The following is an 18,362-nucleotide window of genomic DNA, read 5'->3' as shown; positions in this document are numbered from 1 at the left end:
TTTGAAGTACATAACATGAGCTTTCCAAAATGTCCAAGAGCATGAAAAAATATGGAGTGTAGCCATGGTTTTGAATTTTGTCATTAGAGGTCATTATGCATGAAATTTCAAGTCATTTTCACAAAGTTCTTACACTACATGACCTATAATCCAAATAATGATGCATAGAAGCAATAATTGAAATTTATTTTCTGATTTGAAGATCAGAATGGAAGAGGATAAGAAGCTTGAGATTTAACCATGGTTTAGTCACTTTTAACCATTTGCATTTAATGTGAAAGATTCCATTTTATCTCTTAAGCCAAATCATCATTCTTGGATCAACTTGTAAAGGCTTTGAGTTCAGAATCCTTGGCCTATAAATAGAGGTTCAAATCACTTCCAAAATCACACCAAAACCTCACAATTATAGGTTTTCTCTCTTCTTTCTTGAATTGCAAGTTTCATAGTTTTCAAAGAGGTAGAAAACTCAACCTCCAAATCCTTGAAGTTATGGCCAAAGTGATGGTTCTAACAACTTCTAAACATCATATGTGATGTGTTTGACCCATCCACATACCCCAAAAACACCCAAGACTCAGAATCACTCTTCAACCTCCAAACTTGCACAAAGTGAGCCTTATCATGCTAATTTTCGTTCTAGCTCATTTCAGTCCAAGTTAATCATCCAAACACCATCCATGTACCATATATGAACTATCCCAATCATCATCCCTGACCTGTAACTCCTAAATCACCAAGTTTGATCCTCACTTGAGCCCTACTGCAGATCGAGTACCACAAACTGATCAAGAGGTTTTCAATCCACTCCAAGCGTCCAAATATGTTCCATAAGGTCCACTGAAGGTGTTCTGATCAAGAAACAACATCTGGAACCCCTCATTTGCAGAATTCGATTCTCAGCTGTGCCGTTTTTAAGGTAAGTGCTCATGAACTTCAAACTCTATCATACATGCATCATAAATGAAAAATTGAGTTACCATCTTGTTTCTGCACCATCACTGAATAATAACCCTCAATCAATTGCATCATATCATGATCATACACGATTTCACAATGATTTGTCATATTAGGGTTCTTCATGTTCATGTGAAAATTAACCATCTTAGAACAAAAATAAATGAAATTAAAGATCACCATCATGTTCCTTGTGAAAAATCGAGCAAGATAGGCTATTCACTTGATCCAAACAATTCAGTTTTCAGAATTTTCAAATTCAAGTTAGGGTTGTGTTCTTGGCGCCAGATTTTTGAAACTGAAATTAGAAATTGATTCAAAAATATAATTGATTCGTTGCAAATGTTAAACAGACCACGCGCGTGGTCCAGTTGGCAATGTTTTTGAATGGTAAACACAAGGGCATGGGTTCAAGCCCTTTGGAAGACAAAACCTAATTTTTTAACACTATTTTTCTTCACAACTTCATCAATTATTTTAACCTATCAAATTAACTCATTTTTTATTCATTTTTTACACACTTCTTATTTTATATATATATTTTATGAATATCAAAAAAAATCACAAAAAAATATTTATTTAATACATTTTTAATTAAGTTTAAAATGACATATTTTTAAGTGTTTTTAAATACTTTAAATATTGTTTTTCATTTGATTTTTCAAACTTAATCATTTGTAAATATTTTGTGATCAAACCCTAATCATTTAGGTGTTAATTAAGTATAATCTTTGTGTTTATCTTAATTAATTTGATTTCTTTCAAAATTTCAAACCGTTTCAAAACAAACGATCACAGTTTTTCAAAACGATAAACCTTTTCTTTTTTTGGTTTTCTTTTCAAAAGAAACTATTGATTAAATCTTTTTAGATTGATCAATTGATTTTCAAACTTGGGCCTCTCGAATATTAGAGAGTATAAGTCCCTTTCCTTTTTCTTTGTACAGTTTTTCTTTAAACAGAAAACTTCTTTCAAAACAAAAACTTTCAAACTCTTTTCAAAACCTCGCGCTTTTAAACAAGACAATCAACCATGTTTTATAAAATAAACAGGGGCCTCCACATAGGTATAAGTCCCATTCCTGTACATGAAATTAGGTATTTCATTGTACACATACCTTTTTGTATATATCTCGTTCAATTTGTTTTTTTCAACTTCGAACGACAAATCAAAAAATGAAGGTTTTCTTTAAATCTTCCCAAAAATACCATGGGCCTCCATGTAGGTATAAGTCCCGAGCCCTTTTGTAAATACTTGTTTACATAGCTTTTGAATAAACTCAAGTGGGCCTCTCCCCGAGTATAAGTCCCGAGCCCCCGTGTTTACAAACGGATCATGCTTACAGGTATATTTCCTTCATAAACTCCATTGTATACACACACCTTGTCATATATATGTGCTTGTTCATACTTGTTCATATTTGTTCATGTACTTGTTCATATTTGTTCGTACTTGTTCATATTTGTGATTGTGTTATATATACTTGTTCAACTTAGTACAACACTAGGTTCCCCATAGCCTCCTATTGGGCTTCGTGCAAAGAATCTCCCTAGTTTAGGTTAGGACATAGAGTATGGTTTCCCGGTGAAATCGCTCTAAGAGCTCAAACCAACTATACCATGCCTCCTCTTGGGCTTCGTACAAACGACTTGTCCCTCCCATAGCCTCCTCTTGGGCTTACAATGCAAGGACCCTCGATTGTCCCTCCTATAGCCTCCTCTTGGGCTTACAATGCAAGGACCCTCGGATAGCCTCCTCTTGGGCTTCGTACAAGGACCCACGGGCTTCTTATAAGCATCCCCAATATCCAAATCAAATACCCTAGGAGATTAGACATTTATCATCTCTATGATAGGAGTATCTCTTCTATATCATCACAAACAATCAATCAATCAATCAATCAACTTAACTTTTTTGCCACAAGGCTGGCTAATCAATCAAACCTTTTTGCCACCATACTGGCTGATTAATCAAAGTTTTTGTCACAAGGCTGACTTCATTGAAACTTTTGCCACAAGGCTGGCTGATTAATCAAAACTTTTTGTCACAAGGCTGACTTCATTGAAAGTTTTTGCCACAAGGCTGGCTAAAAAACATCTTTATCATTCTAAGCACCATAAGTGGCATGGCCCAGGGCTTATAATGAAAAGATTTTCAAACAAAATCAAACAGATGTATGTGATGATATAGATTAGATACATCGAACATTTAGATGACATTTGTCTCTTATCCTTTGCTTCCACTAGCATAAGTGAGAACTACGATTGCTCTAACTTTCTCAACATCCCTTTGAGAATACGTAGGCACAAGGTCGTATCCTTGGCGAGCAAAACTTCTCCCTCAAACCACTCAAACCTTAGCACCCGTAGACCCCGAGCTACAGATGCTCTGATTCCCTCTAAGGGATATGTATGCTTAGGATCGCGATGATCTTTGCGAGCATAGTCAAACAAACACCCTAGGTCCCACCTATCTCACAAGAACCTCCACCATAACATAGAATGAAACAAACACAACAAAGAAGCCTATAGAGTACTATAGATACGTTGGGTGCTAATACCTTCCCTTCGTACAACCAACCCTCTTACCCAAGATCTCTCCCCCACTTTTAAGGTTATTGCAGCTTTTTTCCTTGTCCTACTTTGGAAATAATAAAAAGTTTGGTCGTGACAAAAACAAAGAAAAATCATTTTTTATGAGCACTCGAGCCCAAAGAAGGCATCAGGTGTTTCATCCCGAAAAAAAGATACGATTTTTCCCCGCGACAGGCCCAGACCATTTAGACTTTAACTTTCTGGGAAACAACTTCAATCTTGAATTGAATAACAAAACCAATTGTCCTTCCTTGAAATCCTTCTCCACTATCTTCTTGTCATGATATCCCTTCACTTTCTCATTTTTGATTTTGTTGGATTCATAAGCTTGAAGTCTCAATTCTTCTATTTCATGCAATTGTAACTTTCTCTTCTTACCACTCAACTTAGAATCAAAATTAAGCAACTTCAAAGCACAATACGCCTTATGCTCCAACTCCACGGTGTCATACCCCAAAATTTTCCTACTCCTTTTATCTGGCTTACATCCATATACATATTTCATGTAGGTCAGTCATCCAATACATGCATCCATGGCATTGTTTCTATCCAGAAGTTTGGCAGAAAAAGAGGCTTATGGTGAGAAAATTCTTGATTAAGACAAGGGCATCTGGATTTTCATCTGATTACATCAAAATCCCCAAGGATCAAGGTTTCCCAATTGTCAAATTCAAAGCTTTGAATGGAGGATGCAATTTCCATGTTCATCTGGTCTCCCTAGATTAGGGTTTTTGACCAAAGTCAATGCAGTTGACTTTTTGGTCAACATTTAATCAAGAGCTGATTGTGTGGCATGTGGTATTGTGTGATACCATGTGGAAATGCGCATTTGATTCCACTGGTTGATTATTGATTGAAGTGGGAATGGAGATTGATTAATCAGAAAATTCATCCGAGACGGAAAAAAGTCAAACAATTGACTTTTGGATATTTTGGTCAAAAATCAAGTCAATATTCAAATGTTGACTTTTGGTGGAAAAATCGGTCAAAGAAAATCATGAGAATAAATAAAATCAAGAGTTACCAAAAATGGAAGGTTAGTTGAGAGGGAAGTTGCCATAAATGGAAAGTGGAAAAGACTTAGAAATTTTTTGAAGTTTTTTGGGTTTTAAACATGGTTGATCAGCAGACTTTGAGTCCATTTTACACAGGCTTCGATGCTTCAATTCAAGACAAGCTCAACACCAAATTTGTTTACTTCACGACCCTCTACAATTTTGTAGTTGGAAGTTTTCTAATTTGAAGCATGGTTTAAAAGATACAAAAGAGAGAAGTTTGAAGAATCACATTTGTTCAAGTCATGTTGCTGGGCACAAACTCAGGGCACGCGCGAGAAATTAAACAAACACATGGTATGCCATTTTTAAAGCTAATTTCATATATGTACAAGCAACATTTGGAGTAAATTCAAATGTCAAACTCTTCCCCTCCATATCCTCTTTCCAATGGTCCAAGAATCATGACATTTGGTTATATGATAAGCAAATTAAAGAGCCCAAAGTCATGTCCTTGGAAATTTTTTGTTATGGCTGGGCAATTAGGCCAGAGTTGGGTGACACGCACGCACGAGATGCAGTATAGACTCAGCACATTGGGGATCACTTTTCTCCTATTTCCAATTATTATTCCAGAAGATCGTTAACACAAAACCTCTTCTACTTTACGAGATCTTCATAATGGTCACGAGTTTGATCTTAATGGTGACCTAGGGCTGAAAAATATATGCACACAAAGTGTATATCATGGACAAGGCATGGAATTGATTCCCCTGCAGCTAGGCACGCGCGTAGCATGTAGTAGTATCATCACTTACCTCAAATCGCCATGCACTACGCTGCATACAAAAGCACACAGAAAGCTTACCATAAATATTACAAACTTGCTCATTAAGCTTAATTAAAAGCTATGATAAACTATGCTCATCCTCACCATAAACCACACACTCCACATATAAACTAAATCCTTCACATTTTGAGAGGGAGCTTCATAATTTACTTTCTCTCAGTTTCATAATTCTCTCTCGACTCTTCTCCCTCTTACCACTCTTCTCTCTCTCTATCTCTCTCTCTCTCTCTCTCTCTCTCTCTCTCTCTCTCTCAACCTCCATAACAACCGTGTAACAAACATCCAACCGCCATAACAAACTCAAAAACTACCATAACCTCCAAGCCTCAATCTTCATCAACATCTTCATTGTTCAACCTCCATAACTACCAAGCTTCAACCATCATCATCGTGTTCATGTCATCATCATCATCCTGATCATATTATCATTCTCATCTTGATCCGATTGGAATCATCTCCAAGTGAATTCATCGTCATCACCATGTCACTTTGAGCAAAAGTCAAGACTCAAGATCTCCACAAGATTTCTGAGTTTATTTCTCAAAAATCCTTTGAATGTTGATTCAACAAGCATTTATCCAAGAAGCAAAGGCTTGTAGAGTTTTCTGTTTTCAGTTGAATCAAGAATCGTTCAAGTAAGTTTTCTGAAACTTCTCAGCGTCTTAGCTACCATGATAGGACATGTATTGGTATGTATGTTGCACCGTATACATTTTTAAATTTTGGTGAAGATTGATTCGGTTCCAATATTATGATGTGTATTTTCTCGTTGGATTCACATATTTGAGTGCTATGAATGAGTAAGAATATGATGCTATGCTTAGGATGAGTTTTGGTGAATGTTCATAAGGTTAGGGTTTTTAGATGTGTTCGATTAGCATGTTTGAGTGGATATTAGAAAAAAAAATTAAGCTCATTTTCGAACTCAGTGGCGAAAACTGAGTGGACCGGTGGTATTCTTTTGCGTTTCTGAGGATGTTAGTTCGTAGCTCCGGCAAGGCCAACCGAAGAAGATGACTGGAGCCCTAGCTCTGGCGTCTGACTCTGTGTTTAGTTGACTTGTTGATCCCACATGTTCCTTTTCCATTGGCCCATGCAGTACGTTCTTTTCAGTCTGATTAATTTTTTTTTTGAAAGAGCAAAATTTATTCAATAAAAGAAACAGGAAAGGCATAAGTAATGCCTGTTACACCAGTCTACAAAACACAGAAAACAAAAAGCTTTAACCATCAGTACAACCAATCCCACCAATCCTAAACTAAAATACAAGAGATTCACACCAATCCCACCCAAAAAGATATGCAGTCCAACATTCTTAAGTGGTTATGCATCCAATTATAACAGTTGCTCCAAATTATTCCAGCAGCATAGTTAAAGTTGGTCTAAGAGACCAAAATTTTGAGGCTGAACCAAACTTCCTATGCTAGTAATAACATAAAAAGGAAAATTTGGACAGCATACGACAGAAGCTTACAACCGGACGAACAGTCGACGCATATGGGCACTAGACCGAAACCGAAAGCAGAATTTCGCTTGAACCGGTTGATTTCACCAAAACACCGACGCACTTCAAAATTAGCGAGACGGAACCAAAGAGATGTCGCTCTTGATGTGGATATAAGTTGACATACATATGACACAGTGATAGTTCAGCATCTGATTCCCAAGCAAGCAGTCGGATTGGTTATCCAATGATTGAGGGGGTAGTTAAAGCCTTTCACTTTGCACTTCAGCCATTTCCATGTTGCAATCTTAATTTCTTCGCTCATTTGCTCCGCTGATCTCGAACTGTCTCTAAATACTTTTTCATTACGCCCATTCCACAATATCCAAATACAGGCGAACCAAATTACACATAGTTTCTCCGCTTGCATTCTGCCCGTTCTGCAAAGTCCTTTAAACTGGTGATAATTTTCTATAGCATTGTTGTGCATAGCTGTATGAATGTTCAGCCACCTTAGGACCGACGCCCAAACCTGCATAAAGAAAATACATTCAAAGAAAATATGAGAAGCATTTTCAGTAACCGCGCATCCATAAGGGCAATCCGATTGGGTTTGATTGAGAACTCCTCTCTTAACTAAGTTATCCTTTGACGCAATCTTATTTTGGAAAAGTCTCCAAACTAGAACTGCCACTTTTAGCGGTATGAATCTATTCCAAGCTTCTGAGTAATTTGTCTCTCCGTCAGAAGGAGTTCTCGCCATAAGAATCTCATAGGCTTCTTTGACTGAGTATTGCCCTGAACACCAATTCCAACTATCCCTCCTCCCCGAAGCAAGTGTTATGTTCTGAATTTTCTCGCCAATTTCGTTTATTACTGCTAGTTCTTCTTGTGATAGCTCTCTACTCCACTTAAATCTTTGTAGCCTTTCCTCCTGTTCCATTGGTAACAAGTCTCTAATCAGGATGTTTTTCTCTTCGCATATATTATACCAACCTGGATATTTATCCTTTAGCAATACGCCATCGCACCACGAATCCGTCCACAAAAGGGTATCCTCACCATTTCCTATATTTCTACTAAGGTTACTCACCAACCAATTATGTTCAAAACCCCAAACTCCTTTTTCTATGTTTTGTAGAACCTTCCACCAAATTGAACCATCACTCCCGTCCCCAATTATTCTACCATTCCTCTCTCCATAATCAGGATGTTTTTCTTTTCAGTCTGATTAATTGATTCATATGTTTGGATAAAATGGAATATTGTGTGTTGGTTGCTAGTTGGCTCATGGCCTGTTTTGTCTTTTCTTAACGTTTTTAAAACCATAGAAGATAATAATGATATGCTGATATAAAAAATAATAAAATAGACTTAAGGTAACAGTATGAGCCTCGTTCTTTCAATGGGCCTTAAGACATTTCTTTTCCGCACTCCCATTGTATGAGCCCACACGCTGATGCACATGATTTCAATTCAGTCTCAATTGCTAATGCACCCCCTGTATGTCACATTTCTTTTTTGCTTAAAATTGTTTCTTTTCTAATTTTTGATCAATAATTCAATTTCCCTTGAAATCAAAAAATGGTAAAAAAATATTTTTCTGACCAATTAGAATTTTAGGAGTCCGTAGATTTTTTTTAGGATTTTTAATTGATTGTTTGCTATATTTTTTATTGGTTCACATAATAAAAAAATACTTAGTTTTTAGTTTTTAATTCATAAAATAGTTTTAAGCTTGATAAAAAAAGACCAATGTGCTTGTGATTTTTTTCCTTGTTAGTTTAGAATTTATTTCTTTTATTTTGTGAATATTTTCTTTATGTTGTGAAATTCCTAAAATATCCCTAGTTGTTAAAGTTGACTTTGGTCAACTTAAATGACTGCTTCCACCCTTTCTACTTAGTAATCTCCCTTAGGATATTAGTTCAATCTTAACTAGGACTTAGACTCCCCTTTCTTAATAAGACAACAACAATAATTAGGATAGAATATTAGGTTAGTCCCCCTTTTTCATTTCTTTTTCTTTTTTAACTTAAAATAACCTAATAAATACCGACGATGATCATACTACTATTTCTTTTATAGTGGGAAAGAAATGATTGGGGCGTAGGCCCTGGTGTATTTCTTTTCTACTTAATGGGAAAGAAATAATTGAGGTGTAGACCTCGGTGTATTTCTTGACTACTACTTAGAGAAATGATTGAGGTGTAGACCTTGGTGTATTTCTCTAAATACTTAAACTCTTTTTGGTATGATCCGAGTCACAAATAAATTCCCCTTTAAAAGACACCAATCAAAAACACTCAAAATACTTAATAAAGGTTTAAATTCAAACAAAGTAAGGAAATGGTGAGAAGCCTTGTAGTGAGTTTTGTTCATCATGGAATTACATCAAAAAAACACAAACACGTGTTCCTTTTCTTCTAAGAACAAGTTAAGTCCATTCCATACTTAGGCGTATAAGTCTCCCAAGGTCGAGCATCGTGGATTGTGACCTTAACCTCTATTCACCTAAAAAACACAAAACAAATGGAAATTTTTAAGCCGAACTACGGCGCTCTGAATCCTGGTAAGGGATCCGTAGGCATTAGGTCACGGGGCCTAAGCGAGCACAATTGTAAATAATCCTTCTTTTCCTTATATTTCTTTTGCATGCATTCACATTTAGGCTTTAGACATTAGACACCCTTTAGATAGAAACAAACATAGGTGGATACCATCGAGTACGACGGACGTGAGGGATGCTAACACCTTCCCCTTGCGTAACTGACTCCCGTACCCAGTTCTCTGGTCTTAAGACCTTGTTCTTATTCTTTGCTAGGTTTTCTGATATTCCTTTCCCCCGATGGGATAAATAAATATATTAGTGGCGACTCTTGTCATTTTTCGTGGTAGCGACAGCTGGCGACTCTGCTGGGGACGTCGACCTATTGCGGGTCCGTACTTAGCGAGTCGATCCTAGCCTTTGTTTGTTTGTTTGTTTATTGGGTGTGCCTATATATTGCTTATGTGTTTGCATCATTCATTTTTCAAGTGAAGTATATCTTTAATAACTAATCCCAGAATCAAAGGAAAGCGAGGGAGGAAAAAATGGAGAGATTTTTAAATAATGTTCCTAATTTAATTTTATTATTATATTTATAATCTAAGATTTAATTCGGTAAATCAAACTCTTTAACCAAACAGGGCCTTAGTTATTAACAGTTTCAAATTGTTGGGTTGGTTTCATTTTTAGATTATGAAAGGAAACCTTTTGGCGAGGTCTTCAAAAACTAAGGAAGACTGTTACTACCACAACAAAGGAATCAATTAAGCCTACAAGATTTAATTTCTATATTAATAGTAAATTACATGTTTATATTATGATTAGTTTGTTAAAACCACAAATTTACTTCAGAAATTTTTTCCAGCTAACATGAGTTCTTGCAGAAATTTTAAACATCATGAGGGATATATCATCAATATAAGAAATTGCATTCTCCTCCATGTTCTGCATTAACCAATAGTCTAATAGATCAATATGACCCAGTCAACAAATGTGTACCTACTCTTGCCTATAATATAGGGACTGCAACAATCATGCCTAATTCATAGGAACATTCCCTCATTATAATCAGCATAGGTGCACAACTGACTACCCTAAATAGTAGCAATACTAGTTCCACTTTTCTGTAACTAATCTATGAATATATACACGTGCTGTAACTTATCTTAAGTAAACTACGCACAAATAAAATGAAACGGAGTGAATATTGAGCTGTTTAATGAAACAATAAAGAAGGAAACCAAAGAGTTCTGAACAAGTAGATAGATAGATAGAAAAATTTCACATAAATCAATTATCAAATCATACTTCAATTATGGAACCACTTACCATAGTCACTCATTAAATCTCTTTGAATAATGATTCCCACAGTTTTCGAGTTAAACAACAATCTTCTCTCAAACAATGTTTTTCTAGCACAGACCATATATTAAACTCCACCACTGAAAGTTTTAAACAGAAATAGTTATTATAAGATCAAATTATATACATTCATTCAATTCAAAAGCTAAATGGGACAAGTAACTTAACACTCAAGTAATAACACTTCCATAGTAAACTAACCATTAGACATTCTTCAACCAATTTCAACTCTCAACTCCATCATATTTTTATACACATATAGTGCAAATAACCTGTTTATTGTTTCACTCAAACAAAATCACAAGATTAACATACATTCAATACCTGAAAACTTATAATCATCAGAATCTGAAACTTATATACATAGCTTGTTAGCAAGTTACATGACAGTAGAATATAATTAATTTTGTTTCAACATAAACGTCAAAAAATAACAAACAGAATATCACTCATTCTATTTCAACATCATTAGCCGGGAGGTCGTTCAAATCAAAGTTTCGAACAACTCTTGACACCACAGTTTCAACATCATTAGTCGGGAGATCGTTCAAATCAAAGTTTCGAATAACTCTTGACCCCAATTCATGAAGTGATTCTATATTTATTTCACCTTCACTCATGTTCACCACTGTTTCATCAATACGACCACTTGTTGGCAACACATCTTGTTTCTGCATCATCTCAGTATCATTCCCATTGATTGAGAGTTTCATCCTTTTATACTCACGATGATTCAAATCAAGATTTGGAATCGATTCGCAAGACATCTCCAACAGCGGCAATATTGGAGCAGTATTATTAGCGAGTCCATCATGAACAAGATATCTCCTGCTCCTTTTCTTGGTATTATACAACCTTGGTGGCAGAAAACTTAACAAGTCAACAGCTGGTAATTCTTCTTGTTGGCTAGGTTTCAAGGTTGATGCAGTAGGTGGATGATGAACGGTAGTCTTGAAAACCCTAGTCCATGAATGCCTTTTCTGTTTGGCATCAACATCACTATTATGATTACTTGGAGAACAAGATAAAGAGAAAGTGACCTTCATAGTTTTATAAACCTTATTAACATGATCATCATGTATCTGTTTGTTGGAACGATGACAGGTCTTGTGACCGCCGAGTGCTTGACCAGTGGGGAATACTTTGTGACAAAACTCACATTTGTGAACAGTGGGTTTGTGACATTGATCATGATGATGATGATTGTTGTTTTTGGGGTTACGATGATGAGAAAGGGATGAAGAATTGTTGTTGTTGTTCATGATGAAGTAGAGGAAGAGGGTTTGAAAGAAAGAAGAAAAAGAGTCGGTTGGGGTGAAGTGCGAAGAGTGAAGAGAGAGTGAGAGAGAGGCAATTATGACAACTTATTTAAAGTAGACGACAAACCCTAAAATCTCTAGTAATCATAACTTTTTTAGATATGCTAATAATTTCTTTTTCGCTTTTCTTTTTTGGTATTTCTATTAAGAGATTTGAGGCTGATTTAGTTTTTTTTTTTTAAATGATTTTTATATTATTAAATGTTTTGTTTAAAAATTTATAAATAAAAAAGTCAAATAGGAAATTTATTTAAATAATTTTTCCTAAAATGTTATTTGTGTAAGTATTTTAACTTTTTTGCATATTAAATTTTAAAAAATCACTTAAATGTGAAGTTATTTCAAATAATTTGTTTATAAAAATTATTTTTAGGATATACATATTTTTAAAAAATTGATATTAAAATTCTCGATAATATATATTTATATTATTGAATGTCAAAATTAGTCCTTTAATTTATAAAAATAAATAAAATAACTTTTTTAAGTTAAAAGTTTAAAGAAAATTAGATCTTTTAGGTTCACGGATGCTTCTTGATCTTTCATCATTCTCTTCATTTCTATGAAGAATTTTTCAATTACTTTTCCATTAATGATCTCATACATCATTGTTGCTAGACTTGTTTCTCCTATTTTTGTTACATTTTATTCAAAATCTTCTTTTTCAAGGTTGAGCCTAGAGTGTTCCAAGATTTTTGTGACTTAATTATACCATAGCATATTTCTTTTAACTTGCTTTTCTAGATGTATTGTATTACTTCACTTATCCAAATTGTTTCAATTTTGTTTACAATCATCCATAGAGTTTCAACATCAAACCTAGTTAGGTGATTGAAATTGCCTTTTCTCGGGAAGAGTATGTGATTAGTCACATAGTATATTAGAAGAATGTCAGGGCTCACAGATCCTACAATGAAAGGTGATAGTACTAAGGATTTTGAATTTTTCAAAAATGAGGAGGCAATGGGGTTTTCAGCTTGAAGATGGGTCATTCATGAAAAAAATCCAAGATGTTTTCTTATTTCGAAGTAGATTATTCCATCGGTGTCCTAAGGTTGGAGAAAGTCTGCTGAGTTTCTTGGTACGATGTCACAAGGTTGAAACAAAGTGTTTGATATGCCCCAGGTGCGACGCTGTGTATGATCGAGAGATGTCTGAAATGTTCGATAGGATCCCATATGCATATGGCTGGAATCAACAAGCTTTAAATCCAAACACATTCATTTTCGACAAGAGGGGGATCCTAAGAAGGCAAGATAGCCCTCACCCTAAAGTAAACAAGAGGGTTACTTTCAAGCTGCCCGCTGAAGTCCCTACTGATAGATGGGTCCAGGTAGGTCCAGATAAGAACAAATAGAGAAACTTCGACCAAGGGGGAAGAACTTCGATGGCGTATAGAAAGGAGTTTCAGGCATAAAAAAGAGAGGAATATAGATTAAAAAACTACAAGGGCAAGAATTCAATGTCAAGGTCTTAGTGGAGGAGGCATCAAAGGATGAAGAAAGCGGAAAAAGAATGGGCCTTGAAAGAATTGGCGAAACCAGTAGCAATCGGGTCCCTTTGACTACTGTGGAGTCAGGAAAACCACTAGTGGGAAGAAAGTTGTTCTCCCCAAAGAAAGAGATTGTTGGCAAGAGAACACAAGAGAAGCCAGTAAACCAAGTAGAGATGTTGACTGATGATTTTGATTCTGATGGAGCATCATCACTAAACATAAATTGCAATGTGGTGTCGGTCCTCCCACATAAGTATAATCAGGAAACTGAGGTGGAGGATCATGAAGAATCAGACCAAGCAGAGATGATTAAACATAAACATGTGTACTACTATGTCCAGAACAATGGGGCAATCGAAGAGAAAAATGCCTTCTTCGAAAGGCCTGATCAGGGAATGAAGGGGCATTTGAAGCCATTATACATAAGAGTCAGAGTTGAGAATATGGGGATAAATAAGGTCCTGGTGGACGGAGGCACTGGTGTCAACCTGATGCCACAATTCAGGCTGAAGAGGATTGGAATGTTCGACACAGACGTCAAACCTCACAATATGGTGATGTCCAACCATGAAGGCAGGATTGGGCATACTCTAGGAGTGGTGCAGGTATATTTGACTGTTGGTTCGATTACAAGGCCAACCATGTTCATGGTAATACCAGCAAAAGCTAACTATAATCTACTGCTGGGAAGAGAGTAAATACATGGAATCGGAGCAGTCCCTTCATTAATGCACCAAAGGCTAACAATCTGGAGAGAGATGGAATCGTCGAAAACATTGAAGCAGATCAAAGTTACTACATGGCAGAAGTCAATCAGATGGATAAGAGGAACTTCGATAGAAACCTGGCCAACATAGGGTCCAGCGGAAGGAGCCTACTCACCTTATAAGAATGCTCTCTATTTTCTCACCCTACACCCAAATGGGTTTCAATGGGATAGAGAAATCATGGATAGACCTGAGGATGGCGAAGGTGTAGCAACCTGCCCTAAAAATTAGACTTTTAGAGTCGCCACCTATTCTACCAGGGCGAATAGGAAACCCTACGTAGTTTAAAGATCTGGTTAAGATTATTATAATCAAGTCGAGGGAAGGTGTTAGGCACCCTCAACCCTTTCCTAAGGTTTTAACTCTAAGGTACAGTTTTATGGCTAAATATTCAGGTTTAATAGCTAAGGAAATGAAAAGGGTGAAAAGTGAGATTTTAGGGAAGGGGACTCGCCTTGTTGCCAAGTGCCTACGTATCTCCTTATGGAGAATCAGAGTCAACGTAGTTCGGGGCAGGGTTGTATGCCTTAGAATTTGATATGAAATGGTTTGAAGGTATTTTGAGTTACCTTATCGTAGTTTTGAAATGCGAAATTCACAAGGTATTTTGAATTACCTTATCGTAGTTTGAAAACCGCAGTATTGAAGAGATGAATTTGAATGTGTTTTAAGTGGCGTACAACCCTGATTTAATTTGTACTATTAATCGCGATGGTCAATAGGTTTGATCACCATAATTAACAGATTTACAAAGGATTGCTAATTATTCTAATCGATAGATTCGATTATCACCGTTAGCAAATTGATGTGTTTTAATTAGTTATTTATTTATTTTTGGGAATTGATTATCGTTAGTTATCGCAATCAATAGATTTGATTAAAACCACTAACGAATTAAAAGAGATCCTAATCATCATAACCAATAGATTTTGTTAAAACCATTTAGCAAAATAAACTTATTTAAATTATATTCGATTAAAGAATTATATAATTAGATTATTAACCATCGCGACCGATTAATTCAGTCGAAACGAATAATAAATTAAATCTAATACTTCGGCCAAGTGGCCAGTGGGATTGGGCAAACCCTAATACTTATAACCTTTCTAGGTTTTTTGTGATTTATAATTAAAGTTGATTGAAATTAATTAAATCGAATTAATCGGGAAAATAATTGGGGAAAATATTTCTACTTAATTATAGCCTAGTCCTAATTTAATTTCTAACCTTAATTAAAATAAATTAACTAAAATCAAATATAATTAATTATTCATTAATATAAATGTTTAAATAATAAAAATAAATAAATATATAGAAAAAACCTGGTTTTTAATTCTGTGTGGCGCATCGCTGATAGTCCATGGTGGAGCTGCATCCTATGTACGTTAGATCTGATCTGAAGAAGATCCATTGGCTGATGCGTGGGGTGTATGGTAGGAGCATGTACGCAAGAATCACTGGATCGGCAGGCATGTACTAACAAGGAAAATAAGAAAAATATATGTGGGACGCTGGGATCGAGCCCAGGTCCCTTTGATTCCAGACCTTGCCCCAAGACCATACGCATTGAAGCCAGTTCACTGTTAGCCTAATAATCCAAATTCATAATATACGAAAACAGAAAAATGAATTAAATTTTAAAAACAAAGAGAAGCGCGCAGACACAGTGCTTCTTCTTTGTCATGAGATTTTTCTAAAAAACACAGGCCCCTATGGCAACGTTTTTCCTTCGTGGACATAGACCCCCACAAATCAAACTCAACAACCACGCGTGATAAAACAAAAAGGAGACCGTGGTTTAACCCAAAATCGTCCCCTGAGTGCGATGATACCACTAGTTTGGTCCAATTTCGCCTCTATATAAAACCCCTGAATTAGAGCTTAATAACTCTAACAATGGTGTATCCTCCAAACAGCAACCAAAACGCAATTAAATGTGCAGAAAGTTTGAAAACAACATTTTAAACATGAACATATCTTCAAAACTTATTTACGATTCCTATATTAACGTAATCGACAATAAAAAAATTTATCAAACCGTGGTACTCTGTAGGATCGGTTCACGAAGCTCTGGCCAATGGTGATGATTCGGTTAGCTTCAGGAAGCACCAGGGGATCGATTGGAATACTTAACACTCCTTGAAACCACCCCTAATTGCCAAAACGAATTCGACTTTTTCCTCCTTTTTCTTGAACTCGGTTCAGGTTCTTTTTCTGCAGATATTTGTCCAATCCCCCTCTCCTGATCATTAGGATTCATATATATATATATATATATATATATATATATATATATATATATATATATATATATATATATATATATATATATATATATGTAGTCACAACATTAGGTTAAGCAAATTCAATCAAATCATCATATTTTTGGGGATTGTAATTTGATTGAATCATGATTATGGAACTTTCTAAAATAAGTCAATCCCGATATTTTTCACCCCCAAATCCTCTTTGCATGAATTTGCCTTGTATCTGAGGTATAAATGTGATTGGATATAGTTGGGATAAGGAGCCAAATCAAATATTTGGTTTTTATTTGATTTATTTGAGTTTAATTACTTTTTAAATGAATAAAAAATTCACTAAAAATAAAATAAAAATCCCATGGACGTGGCCTTGAACTTGGAGGTCCTTAGTAACCTTGTAATCAAGTTTGGATCATAAATAGATAGGCCCATTTGCAAAAATATCCATTTTGAACCACTTTTGTTTCACGTTTTGCCTTCAAATTCGTCCAACTTTGACAAGGCATGTCTCCCTCAATATTCAAGATATGAAAGAGTTCTAGGACTTTTTGGAAACCTCAAGATGTCCTCTATAAGCCACTTTGGAACATATTTTTCATTTGGAGATTTTATCTTGATGATATACCCTTTGACAAAAAACTGCTTTTGGTTGACCTTTGAAAAGGACCTATAATCTTTTGTGCCATATCTCTCAAATGAAGCATTTATGACCTTGGCTTGTGAGAGACAAAGTTGTAGAGGATTCAATTTCCTTCAAAATAGGATTTGAGTGAGAAATTTCTGATACTCCATGTGGAAGTTATGACCAGTCAAAGTTGAGTTGACTTTTCCTATAAAAAACCCTAATTTGAACCTTTTGAATATGTTCATTTCTGAGTTTTTATTAATGGATCATGATCAACCTTTGATAAAATGATGGATATAACCTCAAATACTTGATGTTGACCATAAGTCCTAAAGTTTGACTGTATTTTGACTGTAGTTGACTTTTAGGTCAAACTAGTCGATTGTGGGTCATCTGAGCCATTGAGTGAGCAATCCTTGGAATAGAAGCTTGACTTTTGACATGGAGATGCTTTGAACCATATGAGACACCTTGAGATCCATTTTAGAACTTAGAGATTCAAATTCTTTTAATGAAGTGCAAAACCCTAGTTTTGAATAGGAGAGAGTGACTTTGAGAAAACCTTTGAACCTTGAGTTATTGAAGATGAAATGAGATGGGAAAATTTTGGGGTATGACATAAGGGTGTGCTGATCTATGGCCAACTGGCTTGGATGACGTAGATGTTAGTTATGTCTGAGTCACTTTTCATCGAGAAGATTTCGGCCTACATTTCTAAGAACAAAATAAAAGCGGCTCTCGAAGCCGAAGCAACAAACATGGCTGTTAAAGCCATAGATAACAAATTGCATGCAAAAGGGCCTGAGGTACACTTCGAACCTAGGCCACCTGATGAACAGGTATCTGTCGAAGAGAAAGATTTGAGGCTCGAAGCCATTTATGATGACGAGCCTTTGGAGTTCGAGAAAGATCTTGTTTCGTCAAGCGCAAAGATGGTGGCCCAGGACCCTCTTGAATAAATAGATCTTGGAGATGGAGGCACAAAGAGAATTACATACATTAGCGCCAAACTGAACCCAGGGTTGAAGGCCTAGCTACTCGAGTTGCTGAAAGAAAATAAAGTCTGTTTCGCCTGGGACTATGACAAAATTACTGGTTTGAAGAGAGATCTGGTCGAATTGAAGCTGCCAATAAAGGATGGA

At 35.7% G+C, this 18,362-nt stretch overlaps 2 protein-coding genes across 2 annotated transcripts; both read right to left on the bottom strand.

Moving 5' to 3' along the window:
- Positions 1 to 6,541: 6,541 nt before the first annotated feature.
- On the bottom strand, positions 6,542 to 7,783 carry LOC131604950 (uncharacterized). The gene is made up of 2 exons (XM_058877361.1): positions 7,373 to 7,783; positions 6,542 to 6,592 (listed from the first exon to the last, which is right to left on the bottom strand). Exons 1-2 carry the CDS (start codon positions 7,781 to 7,783, stop codon positions 6,542 to 6,544), a joined length of 462 nt encoding a protein of 153 aa, XP_058733344.1.
- A 3,416-nt stretch (positions 7,784 to 11,199) lies between these two features.
- On the bottom strand, positions 11,200 to 12,012 carry LOC131604949 (uncharacterized). Its single transcript, XM_058877360.1, has one exon. It carries the CDS (start codon positions 12,010 to 12,012, stop codon positions 11,200 to 11,202), a length of 813 nt encoding a protein of 270 aa, XP_058733343.1.
- Between the last annotated feature and the right edge of the window lie 6,350 nt (positions 12,013 to 18,362).

The sequence above is a fragment of the Vicia villosa genome, linkage group LG5 (genome assembly GCF_029867415.1).
Source record: "Vicia villosa cultivar HV-30 ecotype Madison, WI linkage group LG5, Vvil1.0, whole genome shotgun sequence".
NCBI lineage: Eukaryota > Viridiplantae > Streptophyta > Magnoliopsida > Fabales > Fabaceae > Vicia > Vicia villosa.
This window is presented reverse-complemented; position numbering and strand designations above follow the sequence as displayed.

What these genes read in the sequence shown, in the direction of transcription:
- LOC131604949 (XM_058877360.1), bottom strand. Translation starts at nt 12,012, where the DNA reads ATGAACAACAACAACAATTCTTCATCCCTTTCTCATCATCGTAACCCC.
- LOC131604950 (XM_058877361.1), bottom strand. Translation starts at nt 7,783, where the DNA reads ATGGAACAGGAGGAAAGGCTACAAAGATTTAAGTGGAGTAGAGAGCTA. An exon ending in AATGTATTTTCTTTATGCAG is followed by an intron (nt 6,593 to 7,372) that starts GTTTGGGCGTCG and finishes TGTGTTTTGTAG; the next exon opens with ACTGGTGTAACAGGCATTAC.